The following is a 21614-nucleotide window of genomic DNA, read 5'->3' as shown; positions in this document are numbered from 1 at the left end:
AGTAAATGCTTGACCAGTTTAAACACACTGAGTCCTTTTTTCGACACTTACTGATAAATACATCATGAGCATATTTAATTGATGATCCGAATGTACAAAAAACAATGTAATATTCTTGATTACACATTTGATGTAGTCTTCATTATGACATTATGTGCTATTATATTGGTACCCTAAAGTGGTACTTGGGTTCTCGAAACCCTGATTTGCCCAAGAGAGGTTGGTACAATTAACTTGAATGAATTACATTAAAAAAAAGAAATAAATACCATTCAACGTTGGGCTACTTTAGAGAAGGTAGATGATACAAACTTTGTTGGGTTGTTGTTAAAACATACAACGTATATTATTCTGTTACGAGCGGCAATAGCCCAATGATCCTCCACCCATAGAGTTAGAGACTACTCAATTTTTGTCTTACACGAGTAGGTCGTTTAAGATTTCTTAGAAATCTGATGCATCCTATTTATCTCAACTTTTAGGGATTCTCTTTCGGTTATTATACCACCCATTTAGGAGTCTGATTTAGATAATCATTCGGGGTATTAAAACTCCCATACATAATAGACCTCTGAATGGTCTCATATTTCTCCACATATTTGAACTACGTGTACCTACATGGGTTAATAAAGTAAAACACAAATTTTAACTGTATAGCTTTACTTTTCTGTAATTAGTTGGTTGTGAATGTGCTTAATTAATTTGATGCACTATCATTGATTTAAATATGTTTTAAGATATATTCTGATATTAATTATACTTGTCTTAAAATATTGAAATATTAAGTTTTTGTGCTTGGTACTTTGCATACGTACTTTGGAAAATGTTTCTCTATTGAGACTTGGGAAGTCTGACCCTCAATATTAACAATTATAACGAGAGTTGTTGCAAGAGGTTTGACTAGAGTTGCGAAGTTTACATCTTTCCTTGTCGATCTGAGATTTTGTGTTGATTGTTCTAAATATTTGCACTTAGCTTTATTTGTGGGATGTAATAATTCATTAAACTCCAGTTGCAAAATTATGTGTAATTGCTCAAGATTTTTCAACTTCACTTTGAATATTTTCACTTTGTGTTTAAAGAAAAAATTTGCCAAAAAAATAGATAAATTTTGAGGCATTACAACTTCACTCTGGAATCACATGTTCGGTTGAACTTGAGATTTGAGGTGATACGAGAATCACTCTCATTCAAATGATAGAGTGATTCTCATGTGATCGAACAAAACATACCCTAAGAGTACTTTTGGTTGCTTGTGAGGTACTGTGCAAATGATATTCACTTTCTAAATCTTATGAGAACTCGAATTTCATGATATTCTATTTTTCACACAAATGAGATTGATTTTATAAAACTACTCACTTTCTTTAGGGTATTTTTTTACATTTGGTTGCTTTTGCAAAAAAAGCAAATGAGATTCACTTTTTAATGGGGATGAGGAAGTGAATCTCAATTGATCAAATCAAACGTGAGGATCATATAATTATTCTTGTCCTGAGCATAAATAGAGCAAGTCATTTAGACTAGAAAGCAGTTACCGACATTATATTCCATCAACACACATCTCACTCCATGGAAACGTTTGTGGCCGTATTTCATGGTTCCAAGTGAGATGTTTGGTGGGAATTGAATATAACCAATAATGAGTTATATACAATATGATTGTAATTGCCCTCACTCGGCTGCTGTAACCTTATGGCCATGTTTGAACTCAAGAAAAAAATCTCATAAAAAAAAGAAAATGTTGCCCGTAATAGTTTTGATACGAGAAATTTTCAAATAAAAAATGTTCACTTGTTTGTGTATCAGTGTTGAAAAAAAAAAACCAGTGTAGAGAGAGAGAGAGAGAGAGAGAGAGAGAGAGAGAGAGATGAACATCGAGGAAGGCAGTCAGACAGTCGATAGGGTGAAATGCAGTGGGGGAACCGGGAGTTTAAATTAGGGTGGGCACAATTGCATTGTAAAAAAAAGAATTTCTATGACAATAAACTATACTTACAAGTGCAAAAAAAAATATAAGCCTTTGTTATAAGAAGATTTAAATCAGTTAGAATATGCACAATTGCATTGTCAAGTGACCGATTGGGGTGGTGCAAAAGAGAGAGAGAGAGAGAGAGAGAGAGAGAGGCTCAGGCCTCTGAGGTTGAGCTGTCTTCCGTCAGGGAAGGGCATGACACAGGTGCCCACCCTGACCCGGCAGTGGCACTGCCCACATAGTCATCAGGTCAAGGTGGGCATTGCCCACCACATAACGTGGCTCCGCCACTGGTGACCCTATTGGGGTTTCTTTTGGGTCAGGGTGGGCACGTGCCCACCACATAAGCAACTGGTGGAATGCCTTGAAGGTGAGGGGTGATCTAATGTAAAAAAAAAAAAATTGATATGAAAAATTCCTCTACCCTCTTAGGTGGAGGAAAAATTTCAATAAAAAATGTATGTTTTCAGAAAAAAAATTCCTTTCAAAATTGTTCTCTTATTTGGGACTGAAGGAAAAGTTGCCACTTTTTCTTTCTTACTTGCAATTTTCCTACCATATCCAAACATGTCCTATGAGTGTCTGTGGGCACAATTATTTCTTGAAAGCAAGAGAAAAGCCAGAAAAAAATGTCCACTTCAAAGCAAATTACCTGAGCAAATCATGTAACACGGTTTTATTTAATAACGTAAAATATCAACATAAAAGTGACACGTCCTTGTGTAGCGGGCCCACTAATTACTTTTTGGATGCCAAAACAAGATAGGTATCACATCTTGCATTGACATATTACAACGACCTTGCAAAATGCCGGTTTACTTTATCCACTCTTGCAGATTTTCAAGTTCTCGGTTTATGCAGCTTTTGGAGACAAAATGGGTGCATCAAAACGAGCATGGATACCATCATTTGACATGGGATGGGCTCCATCCTACATTCAATTTTAGACCATCAGTGAACGACTAGGATTGGTCCACTTTTTTGCTTGATGTGGATTGATCTTAACTGTCCCGATGCTTCAGCTGGACGGCTAGGATATGTCAAAGGTTGGGATTCTTTTTCCATCGAAACACCCCCTACATCTACATGTCACCACCAATTATGGTGAGTTTGTTCCAAAAATCTTAACAATAGAGACGCTTATTAAAGTGTCTCATTTGTCAGTGGCCCAACTCAATAAAAGAGGGAGCAATCTAGTGGCCCAAAAGCACTTGAGAGGAAAAAAATCAAGGGAAATAAAGGTGAGAAGATGTGTGGCGTAGACACCCACACCATCTTATCTATATCTAGAATCCCATGCCCTCTCGCCACTCACTGAGCTCCACATCCCCATCTCTGGAATGGGAATGAACTATAACACAGGCCATTTTGAGGTCACCCAACACTCTAGTTGCAACCATAATGGCTACTCATGCAGCTCTTGCTTCCTCCAGGATCCCCACCACCAACACTAGGCTCTGCACCGAAGGCACACTCCCCCACATCCACAACCTCCCAACCTTCTCCAAGGTCGGTTCGAACACTTGCAGTGTTTCCTTTGTTTTATTTTTCATTTTTCTTCTATTTTAACATAGATTCACCACCACCATGACCACCATTTTTCACAGAGATTGGATGTGGCTGAATTTGCTGGATTAAGATCAAGCTCGTGCACCACTTATGCTAGCCATGCCAGAGAATCGACATTCTTCGATGTCTTGGCTGCTCAACTTACACCCAAGGTATTCAAATTAAGTACAAACTCTCTCTGTTTTATAACAAGAGCTTTGATTTGCCATACCAACTGGGTGGGAGGCGTTCCTCTTGTTTGGTAGGAGCTGTTAGTGCACATCACCTTGTATTGGGACTCTGCAAGTTCAAAACCCAATGGTACCTTATGTAATTGGTGGGAGTCTCCCTAACCCTAACTTGCAGTCGAATGGACGTGCTATCTAGTTGGCAAATTATAAGTGTGAGCTGTATTGACTTGATATGGCCCTATTGATGCGTTCAGCATGCTCTGTTTACCTAACATATGGCACCTTGATTGTGTTTTTCCATCGAAAAAATGTGTAAATGCTCAAGTTTGACCTTCATCCAAGAAAAGAAATACGTAATTCATTAAAAAAAAAACAAGGGACTTGTTGGATTCTTAATGTTGGTGCCTGCATAGATAAATGATAATTTATAAAAGGAAAATATTGGCTACCCTCAGATGTGCCATACTCTCTAATACAATACAAATGGCCAGTTCTTTTATATTCTTTTGATTTTTTCCTTTTGTGAATCAAGCCCTTCTAATATGATCTATATGGTTTGCTTAATAAAACATGTTTTAGATCGCTTGATGTGTTGTATCAGTAGGTTTTTCCAAGGGCTACAGAATTCAACAATGTACAATGTCTCACACTTTTAACATTAAGAAAATCATCAAAACCACCCAATCCAATGCGCATTTCCTAATAAATAGACCATGCTCAACACATTTTTGGGATCAACTTAGCCAAATATGGGATTCGGTTTGAAAGCACCGTGCTTTAATGAACTTCTTGTTTTCCTAATGAAGAATCGTTTTATCCAGTGTTGTTCTCCAGCTAAAGCTTCGGCCAATATTTTTTCATCCATAAATAAGTTCACATACTAATTTTCAAACAAGCATTATAATTTGTATGCAACTTTGCTTGGATGTATAATGTACTACAACAAAGGGTGTTATCCATGATGACTGCAGAGTGCAGGATCAACTGCCAATGAAGGGCAAACGATGGCAAAGCTTAAGGTGGCCATTAATGGCTTTGGACGCATCGGTCGCAACTTCCTTCGGTGCTGGCACTTTCGCAAGGACTCCCCACTCGATGTTGTTGTAGTCAATGACAGTGGTGGTGTAAAGACTGTGAGTGAACACTTTCTTCATCTATATCATCGTTGTCCTTATCACTCATCTCCATCCAGCGATACAGTGAAAAATTCCGAACGATCTATGAAAAATATTGTTATATATAAAAGAACGAAAGCATATATAATATATATCATGGAGTTTTACGCTGTCAGGACAATGATCGTTAGGTCTCTGAACCTGAAGGCTGTTTATCCGTGTAAATAAAAAAATGAATATAAAGGGTTATATATAAAAACAGGTGATGATTTCAAAAAATTGAACATGGGAAAGATGATTTTGGATTTGCCTTACAAAGGAGGAACGATTACGGACAACACTACTAGTTTAAATCAGACCAACGTTTTTAAAATATCGTTTTTTTCTGTTTCATATCGGCCTTTGAGGGATTGCATGACTGTGTGGTGCAGGCTGCGCATCTGCTAAAGTATGATTCTATGTTGGGGACGTTCAAGGCTGAGGTGAAAATTATTGACAACGAGACGATCAGTGTTGATGGTAAGCTAATCAAGGTCGTCTCCAACCGAGATCCACTGCAGTTGCCCTGGGCTGAGTTGGGTATTGACATAGTCATCGAGGCAAGTTTGATGTTTCCTACCAACTGTGGAATCAGTATACATATGTCGAGATCTTTGTTGGGGTCAACTGATTTGAGAAATCAGTTTCTGGGTACAGGGGACTGGTGTTTTTGTTGATGGTCCTGGAGCTGGCAAACACATCCAAGCAGGAGCTAAGAAAGTTGTAATAACAGCCCCAGCTAAAGGGGCTGACATCCCAACCTATGTTGTGGGAGTCAATGAAGGAGATTACTACCATGAAGTGGCCAACATCATAAGGTGAATTACAGTTGTTTACTTCATCTAGATTATGATAAATTCAAAAAATTCCTGTTTTTGTTTTTTGGGGTCTTTCCTTCCTCCAGACGCAAATTTGAACTCTCGGATCTTTTGTGGCAACTATGATTAAGTTCTTGCAATCGAAAATCTTGTATTTCCTGTATTTTCAGCATTCCTACTAGATGTAGGAAAAATGAAAATTCCAAAAGATTTAGTTATTAAAAGAAAAAAGCCAAGCATAGAAAGATGTTTATTCTGATCAATTTCACATACTATGGCAGCATGGTAAGAAACAAGCTGCATTCTCTTGTCAGTGAGTTTGTTGATATTGGTTCTCCAGATAATTAATCAGTGTCTTGGAGACAATGTTCTCGATAGATGACTTTAGAGGAGCAATGCTGAAATGATCAACTTTTTTTTCCTCTAACTCTTGCTTGATATGCTTCAGTGGATTTTTTCAAAAAGGATGTTTTTGGTCTGTGAAAGTGTTTTACAACTTGTAGGTTAAGAACTTTTTTTTTCAGTAGCATTTGGAACCGCCAACAGATAGTAGTCGAGCAAACTGACCATCTTTTTAGCCTGAAATAAGAGTTATCAGTTTTTACATATTTGTTCTTTTGATCTTCTAGATAGCTAATGAATGGGTAAATCTTGCAGCAATGCTTCATGCACCACGAACTGTCTTGCTCCATTCGTGAAGGTCATGGATGAGGAATTCGGTAAACCATTCACTTCTAATAACCTTTTCTTCCCTTATCTATATCTATTGTATCTGTTTATCACTTGAATGTATAAAAAAGAACGTTAGTTGTCAGATCTCTTTCGATGATTGTATGGCTTGCCTAGGCTTCCGTGAGCTCATGGATTATTGACTATGAAAATGTTGGTTTGGCATTGGTTTGTGGTGCCGTGCCAGTGATACTTCAACTTTGATTGTCATCCAATAGGATATATAACGATAAAGTTACGCCTTTCAGCAGAATGTTATCAGTCCATGACATTGAAAATGGCACTGGATGCACTCAAAGAATACAAAAGTTATCATCATTTATGAAATGAAGTAAAACAATCTAGTGCTAATAGGACAGAGAAACAATCATATATTATCCTCCTACTGGTGATGCTTATAAACACCAAAGGGTAGGGTAGAGCAAGATGCTGCTAAATTTATTGAAAAGTTTGATATTTACTTGATGGTTGGCCTTCCTATTACTAGAGGTTCAGTATTCTGGAAAGTTGTGGATTTTGGGTAGCATTCACATGTAACCTAATGCTAGCACATTTTGGATTCACTTCAGACCCATGTTCACATACTCCAACTTTTTACCATTCAAGCAAACCACTAATGAATAGGATATAATGAGATAGCTATGCACATTGAGGTTCATGAATTTGCTTCTGTTCCACACGTTACTAATCACCTTTCTAGTTTCACATAATAAGATTGGAGTTGATGCTGTACACTAGTAGAAACATTGGAGTTCATGAACTTGATTGAATTTCATCTTATGCAAAAGCAAAGTTGGTGGATATTTTTTGCTTTGTGAAGTCTCAAAAACTAAGGTTTCAGGCTAACTTTAGAAGTATCAACGATATGTGCCTGCTCATTTGACACCCATTGTTCTAGTGGATCCTTCGTGATGACAGAACCAATTGGATAATCTGCTCATATTTTGAAGTCAGTAGTTCTTATTAAGAAATTAATAATAAACATTGGTGTTATTGTCCTGGTTGTTTTCCAAGCCTCATTTCTTTTTCAAATCTATTAATTCATAATTTAATTCAACTAAAATTTTACATGGTTCCTATGAAAACTAGATTGTTCAAGGAAACCTTCTTGGACAGAGAGCCATTGTCATCATCTTCTCAGTACTAGGTTCTCTGTGATAAATCATAGTATTATCATATTATATTATCGTCTATGTAAATTCCACAGACAGCATTAACTCTTTTTATCTCTTTCCATGGTAATTCTTTTTTCTTCGTTAGTTTGTATTGAAGTGACAATCCACATGATCTCAAGCTGTGATGCTATAATACTCAAACTTCACTACAATCACTCTCCCATTAGAAATCACTCATGATTGACATCAATCTCTTTGAAATTATGCTCCATTCCCTGGATAGCCAGCCTGTCATTACCAGCATGATCAGCAACCTCATTGGGTGGTTTTATTGAAAAACATTATCTTGGAAAGCAGATCTTTATACTTTTGGTGAAGCAAGTCTTTATATTTCTTAAAATTTGTCGTTTTCTTGGATGTACTGGTAGGGAATTGAGTCACTTGTATCGGTAATTCGTCTGGAGTAGTTATGAACAAGCAAATCATGGTAACATGGTTAGCAGGAACTGAAAACTCAATTTGTTTGTTTCTAGGTATTGTCAAGGGCACTATGACAACCATTCATTCCTACACTGGTGATCAGGTATGGACTAATTTACTCATTTCCAACCCACAGTTTTCCATATGAAAAATGCTTTGATGTAGTGAACAGTGCTGTAGCCCTGGTAGCCAGGCATCTCATGTTGATATTGGTGACGCTTTTGAGATGGATGATTGAGGCTGTTATTTAATATCAGTGTCACTACATAAAATCATGATTTTGTTTTTTTTTTCTTTTTCAAAAAGTATTGGAGGTTGTGGATCTGGTCACCATTCAATCTTTTTTTTTTCCTGTAAAAAAGGCATTGAAACCCAGGAAAAAAGAGCAGAAGATCAGCAGGCTCCAGAGCATTCTCTGTATCTAAATATGAAAACCTGATTGGATCTTGTTTCGTAATTCATACATAGTTGACCAACCAATTTTGTCAAAGCTGGGCCCATAATCCAAGCCATTGGCTGCCCTGCTTCATTGTGAGACTGAAACTTCGCCATTGTAGATGAAGATCAATTATCTTTGCTTTGATGTTTGATCTTTATTAACATTCTCAGAGGATTTGTTCGCTTTCACTTAATTGAGTTTGTTTGGTTATACCAACTTTCATAGTAGTGGATAAGCTGGATTTGCATGAAGATCATGGCATCTTCCCGGATCATCCTACTTTTCTGGATAAGTTGGTGTACACAAATACCCCTAACAATTAGTGTACTTTCATGCTCAAGTTCCTGTAGGATAAAATTGGGCATCACATGCAACATGACCAAGATCCCGAGCTCCACTGCTTCTGCTAGTTTAAGATCAGAATTCAAAGAATTGGCCATGTTCCATGAGACACCCAAAACTAGCTGTTGATCATTAAGCAATCTTGTCTTTTTGTTATGAACTTTCTTTATCAGAATAAGTCAATCATCTTTTCTATGTTTGTGTAGAGACTACTTGATGCATCACACCGTGACTTAAGGAGAGCAAGAGCAGCAGCACTCAACATAGTGCCAACAAGCACGGGTGCAGCCAAGGCTGTGTCACTTGTGCTGCCTAAACTCAAAGGGAAGCTCAATGGCATTGCTCTGAGGGTCCCTACACCAAATGTCTCTATTGTGGATCTTGTTGTCAATGTTGAGAAGAAGGGTATCAGTGCTGATGATGTTAATGCTGCATTCAGAAGTGCTGCTAGTGGACCTCTTAAAGGCATACTAGATGTATGTGATGTGCCACTCGTATCCATCGATTTCCGATGCTCAGATGTGTCTTCCACCATTGACTCATCATTGACCATGGTCATGGGTGATGATATGGTAAAAGTTGTTGCTTGGTATGACAATGAATGGGGTTACAGGTGAGTCACTCTTCCTTCTACTTGTTATGGTGTAGATGTTTTGCATATGGACTAGCAGCATAAAAAATGCACATGAAAAAATATGATGCCACAAATCCAGAAATTCTGGATGTTACATGATACTTGACCAATTACTTAAACTGTGAACTTGTTAAGTTTTTTTCATGTACAGTTAAGTTTCCATATGGAATATAGTTTGCCAGACAAAATTGTAGAGATTCCTCAAAGTTCAAGCATCATGTATATAACATGACCAAGTTTTGTAAGCTCCAATGTTTCTATTATTCTCGGGGAATCTGCATCAGTGCCATAGTTGGCATAGCATGAACGATATATGGCCAAATTTATAGACATCATCTTCCCCGTCTCCCCAGCATTCCCATTGTAAAAGCTTTCATGTTCATGGACTTGGTCATGTTCCATGCATTAACTTTGTGTGTGTGTGCGCACGCCCGTGCGTGTATGATATATAAATCTCTGTTTGATTTTTTACCGGAATTTTTCTGTGGTTGCAGTCAAAGAGTAGTTGACTTGGCGCATTTGGTGGCAGCCAAGTGGCCAGGGTTAGAACTGCCAAAAGGAGGAGACCCATTGGAAGAATACTGCAAGAAAGAGCCAGGAGATGAGGAATGTAAAGTTTATGAAGCTTGATATTTTTGTATACTTTTTCATGTTGGTGAATAATGTTATTATTGAAATGGATAAACATCGGAAGTTTTTGTGCAGTTCCTGGAGGATACCATAGTTCTCCATCCCCAACAGAAGCTCTGATTTTTATTCAGTCAACAATGAGAAGACAATGTTACCTCTTATTGTTTCAATTTTCATAATGTTAAGCAACTTGTTTGATTGAGGTCCAACTTAGTTTTTTCAAATATTATATATCAGTTTCTTTTGTTATGATTATGGCCAGGGTCTGTTAGCAGTAGTCCATTGGTCCAAATCCAACCATTTTGGACCTTAAGCTAAGCAACTCAGTTACTGGCCTCACAGCAGATCAGTTCATATCATACACAATTGATCGTCAGTTATATGCAATCCCCACTTCAAATCTCACTTGGGAACCGTGAGTCCGGGCCGCACACACGTCTGCATGAAGTGAGATGTGCAGTAGAAAATGAATATAACTGACGAATTGGTTATATACAATGTGATCCGATCCATTTATTCACATTGCATGTCGGGAACGGGTCTGTCTCGATCAGGACAGGAACATAAAGATGCGGATCTGGATCTTCAACTAACTTCTTTAGTAGCCTGATTATTTCTTCGGGTATGGTTTTGCTTACCGGATCCGATTCAGTTAAAAACCCGCGTTCGGGTAAATCCGTTGGCTTACGCAGCAAGGAATCCGACGAGAAACGACTGACGAAAAAAGCAAGAGGAAGGAGACGTTGAGCGAGCTTCCGTCCTTCCCTTTCTCTTCCCTTCTCCTCCAATCATTCCTTCCCCAATCCCCTCCTACCACCTTAATTTAACGTTAATTATTCTTTCCCCCCTTCCTTCTTCCCCCACTAACGCTCGATTCCTCCCTGATCTCCCTGTCTTCGATGGCGTACTCTCTGGTTTTGTCTCCTCCTCAGTTCCTTCTTATATCGTTTCCATTCATCCTATCAGTCTGTTTCGTTCCGTGCCGCGTCGATTGATTGCCGCTGATTGAATGTCCAATGGCTTCTTATTCGGCCTTTCTGGCCTTCAATCTGGTGTTCCTGCTCTTCAATCTGCTGCTCTTCTCGGCCTTTCTGCGCCCTGGGTTCGGCTCGGAGAGCGCTTCTCTTGTTGCACAGAAAGGCGTGGTTTCGGCTCCAGGAGGGCTGCTGAAAGTGCTTCCTGATGCTGAACGCGGCTTCGTGCGCGCAGGTTTCAGATCGCTGTTGAGCCATTTGCCCGAAAGGTGACTGGTTGGTTGTTTTAGCTTTATGATTTTGTTATCCTGGCGCTTTTTCCTAAATGGGTGTGGATTTTCTAGTTTTGTGATGTCGGAGTTTGGTTTCGGTTGCCGTTGTCATGTTATGGGGGCATATGATCCTGTGATTTCTGCATCTGGTTTAGAGCATGATTGTGCTGTGTTTCTACCGAACAAGTTTGATCTTGCAATGTATCAAATTGGTCTGGAGTGCAATTAATTGGTTATTGTGGTTTCTGAGCTGACCGTGGAAATTCTACTAATTCAGTGCGGTTTTGTGGTTTCTGAATACGATCTCGGTTGTGATTGTGTTGCGTTTCTACTAAGCCAGTGTAATTTCATCATGATTTCTTAGTTTGGTTCTGATTGCAATTGCACGGAGGTTCTACTAAATCGTCTTGCTCTTGTGATTTCTGAACTGTGTTCGCAGCTATTCCGCTAACACTCTGTACTTTTCTGATTTCTGAAGTTAGTATCGGATCGATTGTTAACTCATGGCATCTCTCTCTCTCTCTTGGTTTTCGTCTCTTGTTTTTCTCCCCGTCTTTTATTAACTTATCACATTATACTTTGTCTTTTTTTCTTTTCATTTTTTTGTTTTTTTTAAATTTAACGTGCTTCATTATATTTTTCTGCACCCTGAACCAACCCCCTTTTCCTCCTTTTTTTCTGTATTTTTGGTTTGTGCTGAAAGCAGCCAGCATGAAACATCTCTTGTTGCTCACCTAGATGGTGAAGTACATTTGGTCGACTTGGAGTCTGGGCGATCCCACTGGTCATTCAGATCTGGGCCTCCACTCACTTCATCTTACCGAAGGCCTGAAAATGATGGGGATGATTACGATTATTCATCTGGACTTCGCGGGGAGTATGAAAAAAAGGAACTTAGATCGAAAGATGACTTCTACATATATTGCGGTGAAGATTGGGATCTCTACGTATTCTTCAGGAACCATGGTAGCAAGGTGGGTTTTCCATGATGTACTAATTTTTTCCCTTTTATTTCTTCCCCTATTTCGCTCATGCTGATGATGACTTGGAGCATTGCTCTTTATGCCTCATTTATTCTTTCCTACAGAAACTTGCATTTTCACCAGAAGAATTTGTGTCTATTCTGCCACATATATCAGACGCTGGGGAGGTTACCATTGGATCGAAAAAGACTACTACTTTTCTTGTTAATGCAAGGAACGGGGAAGTGATCCGTAAGTACGGTTTGGATGATGATGATGATGAGGTGATAGGGAAGGGAAAAAAGGGTCACCAAGAAAATCTGGCCATGTCAAAAAAAGGTATTGGAGCTTGGATACAACCAAACAGCCTTAAACCTGTTGAACTTATTTTCATCACGAGGACAGATTACTCCTTGACATCATATGCACCAAATAAGACGGTCCTGTGGAATGTGACTGTTTCTCAGATTGGGGCTGCTTTTATTTGCCAAGATCCACAGAGTGGCTATGCTGGGGTATCAGGCAGTACCGTGGATGGGATTAACTTGGAAGGTGATGATGGTTTTAAGAGTCCAATCAAATGTCAAACGAGGATTGCAGTCTCCCGAACTCGTGGTCCTAAGTTTATAAAGGATGGTGTGACTTATGTTGTTGTTAACAAATTGCCATTGATTGAGCTCACGGTTCAGGAACATACTCTGGACGGTCACAGCAAGAATCTGAAGGCACCTAGGGTACTGGTAAAAAATAAAGTCCTTTCTTATTTGCAGATGAAAACATACTCTCCTTCTTATCTTCCAATGGGCCAAGGGAATCTTTTAGCACAGTTAGTATCCTATTATGACAGAGTAGAATTCAACAACCTGAATGAACTGTATAGAAAAGAATCTCGTGATGATCCATGGGCCATAACAGTATATGAAACACAGGATGCTGTTTCACAGAATTATAATGTTTTTATGTTACTTTCCCCTTTATCAATCTTTTTTATTATTGCTGCATTTCTGATAATGTCGGTGATAAGCATAAGATATCGTGATAAACAATCAAATACATCAAAGACGGATTCCACAAGTGGAAAAAAGAGAAGGGCTCAAGAAGTTGATTATATCAAGGACTCCATAATGGCTGATGTAGAAGAAAATCTTCCACAAGCCAAAAATGAAGAGGTTGAGGCACTACATGCATGCTCTGATAAAATTGATAAGGATCTACTGCTTAATATTATGAAAGGGAATGAAGGTGGGGGGCGCACCATAGGCAATCTTTTTGTGTCCAATATAGAAATTGCAATAGGAAGCAATGGTACAGTAGTTCTTGAAGGAATCTATAATGGCCGCCTTGTTGCTGTCAAGCGCCTCGTGCGTGCACATAGTGGCATAGCCAGCAAAGAAGTTGACGCTCTTCTGCAATCTGATAATCATCCAAATATCATCAGATGGTATGGCGCGGAATATGATGCAGACTTTGTTTACCTATCGTTAGAGCGTTGCACTTGCAGCCTCAGTGATTTGATTGAACTATATGCGCCTCTCTCACAAGTTGGTTCTTCCATTGATAATTCCATTTCGGACATCAAGAATGACAATGATTCACGGATGAGTTCCATCAATGGTATTGGGAATATTGTATTGTGGAAAGAAAATGGATATCCTTCAACTGAATTATTAGGATTGATGAGGTTCGTTAAGAAGCTTCTTGCCTTTTTGATCCCTTTTTGTATCTTTCATGCATGTGAAGAATGTAGTGCATGTTGTATGTGTAACACTTTTATAGAGTTCCCTCTGCTGTTTATGTTTCTTGTTTATTTACCTTTTATGGTTGTTATTTGTTTCTGGGTTTGAGGTATTTGATATATGCTCTGTTCATGTTTATATTTATCCTTTATAATTCACGTGTTCATGCCGTCAATCTACTTCTCTTTCCAGAGAAGAACCAATCTAATGGGCCACTTCTGATGATCAGAGGAATGTTAGGTACTTAGGTCTGTCGTTGGCCTAAATTTGGGATGCACTGATGGGTTCAGAATGCTCTCATTGTTTTTGATTGCCATGTTTGATTAACAGTTACTGTACCGAAGGTGACATTCTTGTCTAGCAGTCATTAGTGCACATTTTTCTCCTTAAACCAGGAGAAAGTTTGAAATTACCAAAGAAAATCAGTGAGAATGAACACTCCACATACAAAATGCTTTAGTCTTGCCTCATAAAATGAAACAATATAAAAATCAACAAAGCATGGTTTACTTATAACAGGATGAGAAGGAAAATATTAATGTCAATATGGTCTTCAACTTAGACTTTTGCATAAACTGAAGGTAGTGATATAATCCAAAATCAGTCTGATATGCTCAGACATGGTTCAAGGTTTGTCTGACAGGCCTTTGACTGTCAGTGTTGTCAATGTGTTGTGTGATGTCCACTGTCCAGTGCCATGTCATGTCAGTGCTGGTGGATATGCCAGAGTGTTGGCTGCTATGTCACATGGGTGCGGGTGCGGGGATTCGGCACTTCCAAAAAACCCGGGTGCGGGGGTGCGGCAGGGGCAAAAATGTAATATATATATATATATATATATATATATATATATATATATATATATATATATATATATAAGGGGGGTCCGGGGTCCCCCCCCCTCAAGATTTTTTTTTTAAATTTCGCAGCCCATTTCATAGGGCAATTTAAAAAAAAAATCCAAAAAAAATGGACCGAAATTACCCTGGGTGCGGTCAACGCACCCAGGGTTGGGTTGACCGCACCTGCGTCGAGGCACATCGACGCGGGTGCGGCACCCTGCTAGCCGAATCCCTGTGACATAGGTTGGCTGACTATTTCCTTTTTAGGCTATGATTAATCTGTCCACTATTCCTTTAAAAGCACTGTTATCACCTTAAAACCATAGCATCTCAGTAATAAATGCTGTCTTTGTTTGAGCTGGACTCTCTTCCTGTCTCTTACCTTCGTCCTTGTCTTCCTCTTGGTATCTCTAGAGATTATCATTGGAGGTGCATGAACGTTGTGTTACAAGAGAGTGAATTCTTGTGCATCTTCTGTTGGCAGGTAGAAGTTACTTTTGTTTTCAGATGATGTAGTAACCTTCGCTAACTTCTTATTATTGGCTTTTATTTTGGTAGATTAACTGGTTTGGGGCTTGAGGGAGGTTTAGAGCCTTCCCCTGGAATGGTGTTGGTAGGAAAATATGGTTTCGCTATGCCACCCTTTTTGGGTGGCTTCTGTCCAATTGCACCTGGCTAGAAGTAATTTAGGAAGAGTTTGATACATTGGATTTTCATAATTTTGTTCCCGATTCCCTGTTGTAGCCAGATAATAAGTACAAACATTTGTGGAGCTGTAATACAAAAGGTTTCCATTTGAAACCCTTCTATACATTCCTCATGGGCCTGACTGCCTGAGCGCCTCTTGGCTTGGCTGCTGTTATGATTGTTGCAGCAGTAAAAGCCTGCAAAAAGGTGGATGTGCAAACTTTGATGGTTAGAGTAGTATATCATTGGGTGATGTGGAAAGAGCAGATAAGGTTTGTGGAGTGACATTTGTGAGTGTTGCAGCATTAGAAGATGGCTGTCTATGACACAAGGCTGCATATTTAGCCTTACATGTTCATATTGGTATAACATGGCCTCATGGAATTGGACAAACATGTTAGATATGAAAAAATTTGTGCCCAGGACTTCTTGGTGGCTTTTTATGATCTTGAGTTTTATTAACTGCTGTTCTTTTTATAACTTATCATTGGCGGGGCTGTATCTGTATTTCTCAGTGATCCTGAATCTTGACTTGATAATTTTTACTTTTGAATAAAAATGTGAAGCCTCATGTGCTCATAGATACTTCCATGTTATATGTAATTTAAGTGATTAAAGGTATGAACATGCTGCATATCCTACTTTTCCATAAATGTCATGTCTATGCCTTTATCCTTGCATATGTACATCTGCTTTGATATCTGTGGTATAGGCTATATTAAATGGTGATGGAATCAATTTGGACAAGTAGCTCAGGAATCTTGTACAAGGGATAAATGTGAATGGGTTTGTGGTTGTTTGATGATGGGAAGGATGGTGGATGAACTGTATGAGGGTCATTTAGGGAGACCTTGTGTGGCTGTGTGCTGGGAGTGCACTTGATATGCATGTCCTCCTCATCCAGCCATGATTTATATGCCAAAGCAGAAGTATTTGGGACTGGTCCATGCGAGGAGGGACCACAAAAATGAATCAAGTTTTCATCAAAGATGTCATGGCTTGATTTGATGGGTTTCTTGGTAAAAAGTTCAAAACATAGATATCCATGTTGGATGTCACCATATCCAATGATTGGATATGTGCTCACCTTTTGGACACAGATCTTATTAACTGTTTTTGAATCATGCATGAAACATATTAAACCAAACAAGTCAAAGATAAAATAACATTTACTTCCTAAGACATCCAATCTGAGTCAGACTTTCTAGAATGTTCATTCCTTACTCTATTATCACCCATATTGGTCTCAGATGGAGTGCTGTCACTCAATGCAGACAGTGAGGTGGTCTCCTCATGATTTTCATTCCACACAAGTTTATGGACTGGCAATTTCGTTTATACCATATTGGCAATGGGGAATTCATTGAATTTGTTGAAGAAAAAATGCACCTTTACCAAACATTATAGAACCTAAGAACGGGGTATGTTGAATTTATTTTTTGCATATATTTTGGAAAATTAAGAAACTGGTAATTTTTATAGTTGCATGTTAATTGTTTTTGTTTGAAGCATTTATATAGTGTTTTCTGTTAATTATTAATGAATTTTACCAAGTCATTCTTATTCATTTAAAAGTTTTACCTGAATGCTTGTGCATTTGTGTTGTTGATTGTATCTTAATGTCCAAGAAGGTAGAATAGGTCAATGTACTTTTTGTGTCTGGTCTTTGTCAATTAATATTGATATAGTGTTTCTTTTCTCTTTGTTTTTTATATTTTTTCTTGTACTACTTTTTATTTAGAATCTGCATTAGATAGACTCTCACTATGTTGATCTGATATTTTTTTTCCATGGTTATTTTATGTTTTTCTTCAGAGGTATGGTTTCTGGGCTTGCTCATTTACATGATCTAAAAATAATACACCGGGATTTGAAGCCCCAGAATGTACTGATAAGTGCTGGGAAGCCTGTATATGCTAAACTGTCTGACATGGGATTAAGTAAAAGGCTTTCTGATGGAAAATATTCTCTAACAAATAATGCTACTGGTATGGTTGGGGAACTCCTGATTGTATAGGCACCCTGTTATCTATGGTGCATTTATTAGAGAAATTTTTAATTCATGATTTCTCTGTCATGTGCTATATTTGCAGGAAGTGGTAGCTCTGGATGGCAAGCACCAGAGCTCCTCCTTGGAAGGTCTCAGACATTTTCACTGGATTTGTTTAGTTTAGGATGTGTTCTTTTCTTTTGTATCACTAAAGGCAAGCACCCATTTGGGAATCATTTCGAACGAGATACAAACATTGCAAACAACCGTCTAGATCTTTATTTGATTGAGTATATTCCAGAAGCTGTTCATCTTTTCTCTCAGCTGTTACAACCAGACCCACTACTGAGGTAAGAGCCACTTCATGTTCTTCCAGCTTTCTAGTTTTCCTTTTTTCTTCTCATCAAGGTATCCTTTTTATTAGATGAACCATGCAAGTAACAGCATTGTAGTGTTAAATGGTCCTCATTTCAGACCAACAGCACAAGAAGTGTTGCAACATCCACTCTTCTGGAGCTCTGAGATGCGTCTATCATTTCTTCGAGACAGTAGTGACAGAATAGAATTAGCGGAAAGGGAGAGGCGCGGTGATCTTTTTCAAGCAATTGAGCACATTGGACCAGTAGTTTTTGGTGAGAATTGGGCTACTAAGTTCAATTATATGTTCCTTGCAAGCATTGGTAATCACAGACGCTACAATATAAACAGTACATGCCATCTTCTAAGACTCATCAGGAACAAAATGAATCATTACATAGAGTTTCCAAAACAAGTACAGGTTTGTGTACTTATGTTTATTCAGTTTTCCTTTATTGCGATATGCTGCTATTTATCTGCTCATGTTTCACTAGCTCATTCAGATAAAACAATTGTGTCCCATCTTTTCATATTACTTCTATATGAAATTTGTGAAATTTTCTACTCTGTTTGGATGTTTAAATTTCCTGTTATGTTTTTTTCTTTGTTGGTATCTCATATAAATTTTGTTACGTTTTTCTTTTGCATGTTCATTTGTCACCATATAAAGGTCTTTCTGGACATTTATTTAGTTATGGAGTAGATTGGTGTCTCCCATAATATCTTTGGGTGTCTATGTTACTCACCATGCCTGGTCTTCTAGTCATTTTTTGTTTTCTTGTTCTTATTAACTAACTGAAACTTATGATAACTTTGTTCTTTTCTCTTTTTGTGCTTCAATTGTTTACCTGGGAATATTGGCGTTCCACCAACATTATTCGGCATGAACTTTCAACATCACTATGAACTATTGCTTATAAATGTTCTTGCATCGTCTTCAAACATTTCAATAATCCTAATCTTAAGCTTGTTAGAGTTACTGTTTTTTGAATTTGATGTAGAAAAAAAGAACTTATTCATTGGTTCATATAACTTGTGGGAACTCCATGCAAGCTTCTGTCTAGCTGGGAGCATGAATGGCTCCAGATTGACAGAACTGGGCATAATCCGTTTGTGATTGTGTGGTGGTGGTTTTTGTCGGATAGGAGGGATAGTCTTTAAAGAAGTGATGTGGAATAATTTTCTATTCATATTTGCTCCTGATCTTTAATTGGATCATGTCACAAGCATGGTTGATCATCATGTTGAACGTTGATGTTTACCTTCAAGCACTTTCAACCTCATTTCGTTTCTCTGTGTACCTAACAAAATGATGAATAGAAAAAAGATTGGCACCGAGAATCATCTCAAAACTAACATTTATTCATATAAGAAATTAGCAGAGAGGCTTATAAAAAGTTAAGAATAAGCATTAGGTCTAGTGCTTTTATAGGAATAAATTTGATGCATTAGAAACAGATAACAAAGTAAGAAAAAGTGGTGGATCTAGTATTTTGTTGTTGCCATGACAACTTCAGATTAGTACATGTACTGGCGGTTTATTCCTGCATCGGTTTTGTCTTCCTCCATTCTTGTGAGTGATTATTATCGCTGGTAGTTATATGTAATCATTGACACTATACGTTCTAGGTATCCTGTGGTAAATTTCCAAGCATCGTAGTAAGTTTAGGAAGTTAGCTTCCTAGGTTGCACTTGCAGGAGGCTTCCTAAGTTGCACTTATATGAGGTTGGTGAATGGAATTTTCTTCACATGATCATTATGAGTAGATGGTAAGTTTCTGGGGAGATGCAGGGAGAGGGTAGTTCCTTATGAAAGGACAGGTGTTTTCTGCTTCAAACATTGCCATTCTTGTGTTTTTTGAAGCAGAAAATTTTGGGGTCTGTGGACTTCAAAAAAGGTTACAGCATGAAAGTGATTCTGATACCTTTTATAAGCTGTGTTTTTGTCATCTGGTAAAATGGAAAAACTGAAACCTCAAGAAGATTTATGCTATGTCGCATGGACACAGACTTAGATATGGAGATTCAGCCATTTGTATGAAGTTTTCCAGTCAGACTTGTATAGAAGAGGATATACAGGAGCAAAAATGGTGTGAGGTTAAGGATTTGTATGTCAATTAAATTTAGTTCTTCTTTTCCTCTTGTAGTTTTCATCTTTTTTTACTTGTTATTTGCTGTTACCTTGTAGATAAAATATTATAATGTTAATTGAGTTTTTTCTGAAAGAATATAATCTTAATTGAGTTAATCCATTCGGACTTGATTGCTGAGTCACTGATGTTTTCCATGTGGCAGTGATGAAAAATGGCTTGTCTTTTCTTTCTGATTGATGTAACAGGATCACCTTGGAAATATGCCGGAAGGATTTGATGACTACTTCACCAGACGATTCCCTAAACTCTTGATTGAAGTTTATAAAGTCATATATGAGTACTGCAGGGAGGAAAAGCATTTTGTAAAATATTTTAAAGGAAAGAAAGGAAAGAATGGTAAGGAAAAATAGAAGAAATAAGATTTAAAGCCTGCGACTGTTTGGCTGAACAGACAAGGGACAGAGAAGTGGGAATGTTAACTTTCAACTCTGATCGTGGTGTTAGCAGCTGAACTTTACATTTACTGCATGAGAGTTGGCAGGTGCAACTAAAAGGTATGTCTTGATTTACAGGTTCAACTTTACATTTACTGCATGATTTACAACTAAAACGTATGTCTTATATGCCTTGGGATACCATCTTCTGTATAGTTACGTGAATGTATTTGTAATCTCTCAAAACGTTATTTTAACCACAAGGAAATTTCAGTTGTACATACAAATTACACAATTATTTCTACTCCGTTCTCAACTCCGACTTTCATTATCTATTGCAAATTAAGATGATACATGCTTTGGTGAGCTCTCTCTCTCTCACGCACACAGTTTTGCTTGGATAAGCAAGCTGGGGTTTACATGGCCCTATTCATATTTATGTTGTCATTCTAGCGATCAAAGACTGCAGATATAGATGTTTAACAGGTTCAAATTAGACAAGCTTCTTTCCTAGATCAGCCATATGTGTTGTCTATCCTGCAGAACCAACCCATATTGTGTGTGCATCCAACAATTAAAGGGTCGACATGAAGCTAAAAGAGGCCCAAGATGATTGGGCATCCAATCCAGAACTGATTGTAATTGAACAACAACAGAACCATTCATCGATCAGAACTAATTGAAATTTGAACAAGAACAGAACCATTTCATCAAATTATGCTATAATCGGGAATCATAGTACAGATTGGTGAAAAGATGCAATAGCAGCAGCAGCAACCACACACACAGGAAAACAGAAAAGATGACAAACAAGGGGAGCTTGTTGGACTTTTTGATATTATGGCTGCGATACATGTCATTTCAAATGGACAGAGATTCATTCTGGTTTGCCATGGACTATTAATTCCTCAAAATCGGGTTGGAGCCCTAAGTAGCGGCCTCCACCACCAACTGTTTGAAAGAATTAGACGCATAAGCACCACCAGGCATTATCTTCATGTGTGCCTGAAACAAGTACCAGACCTCATCCATGGAAGTAGGCTGGTAAACGAGCCAAATGAACCAATATTGTTGGGGCTTGGGTCGTTTACCAGTGTATTGAGCTTGTGGCTCGGCTCATGTTCGTGTTTAGCCGAGCCAAGCTCAAGCTCAAGCTGGCTTGTGTAAAAACATTACATATTATTTATACAAGGAATATATACACTTAAAATA

General features: G+C 38.1%; 2 protein-coding genes across 3 annotated transcripts; both read left to right on the top strand.

Moving 5' to 3' along the window:
• Positions 1-3303: 3303 nt before the first annotated feature.
• Positions 3304-10264, top strand: LOC149832677 (glyceraldehyde-3-phosphate dehydrogenase B, chloroplastic-like). The gene is made up of 9 exons (XM_090014643.1): positions 3304-3484; positions 3583-3696; positions 4686-4847; positions 5261-5428; positions 5526-5686; positions 6344-6405; positions 8064-8113; positions 8998-9404; positions 9920-10264. Exons 1-9 carry the CDS (start codon positions 3377-3379, stop codon positions 10053-10055), a joined length of 1368 nt encoding a protein of 455 aa, XP_089870769.1. The 5' UTR covers positions 3304-3376; the 3' UTR covers positions 10056-10264.
• A 665-nt stretch (positions 10265-10929) lies between these two features.
• LOC149832676 (serine/threonine-protein kinase/endoribonuclease IRE1a-like) lies at positions 10930-20727 on the top strand. 2 transcript variants are annotated; one of them, XM_090014641.1, is made up of 7 exons: positions 10930-11298; positions 12008-12275; positions 12389-13944; positions 17344-17516; positions 17622-17868; positions 17993-18296; positions 20214-20727. In XM_090014641.1, the coding sequence occupies exons 1-7, from the start codon at positions 11072-11074 to the stop codon at positions 20376-20378; spliced, it is 2940 nt and encodes a 979-aa protein (XP_089870767.1). In that variant the 5' UTR covers positions 10930-11071; the 3' UTR covers positions 20379-20727. The 2 variants fall into 2 exon arrangements, with proteins under 2 accessions (XP_089870767.1, XP_089870768.1); XM_090014642.1 differs by lacking the exon at positions 20214-20727 and having other exon boundaries at positions 17971-18189.
• The last annotated feature ends 887 nt before the right edge of the window (positions 20728-21614 follow it).

The sequence above is a fragment of the Nuphar pumila genome, chromosome 7 (assembly GCF_984573655.1).
Source record: "Nuphar pumila chromosome 7, dmNupPumi1.hap1.1, whole genome shotgun sequence".
Taxonomy (NCBI): Eukaryota; Viridiplantae; Streptophyta; class Magnoliopsida; order Nymphaeales; family Nymphaeaceae; genus Nuphar; species Nuphar pumila.
The sequence above is the reverse complement of the archived record's forward strand: the minus strand, read 5'-3'. Positions and strand labels throughout refer to the sequence as shown.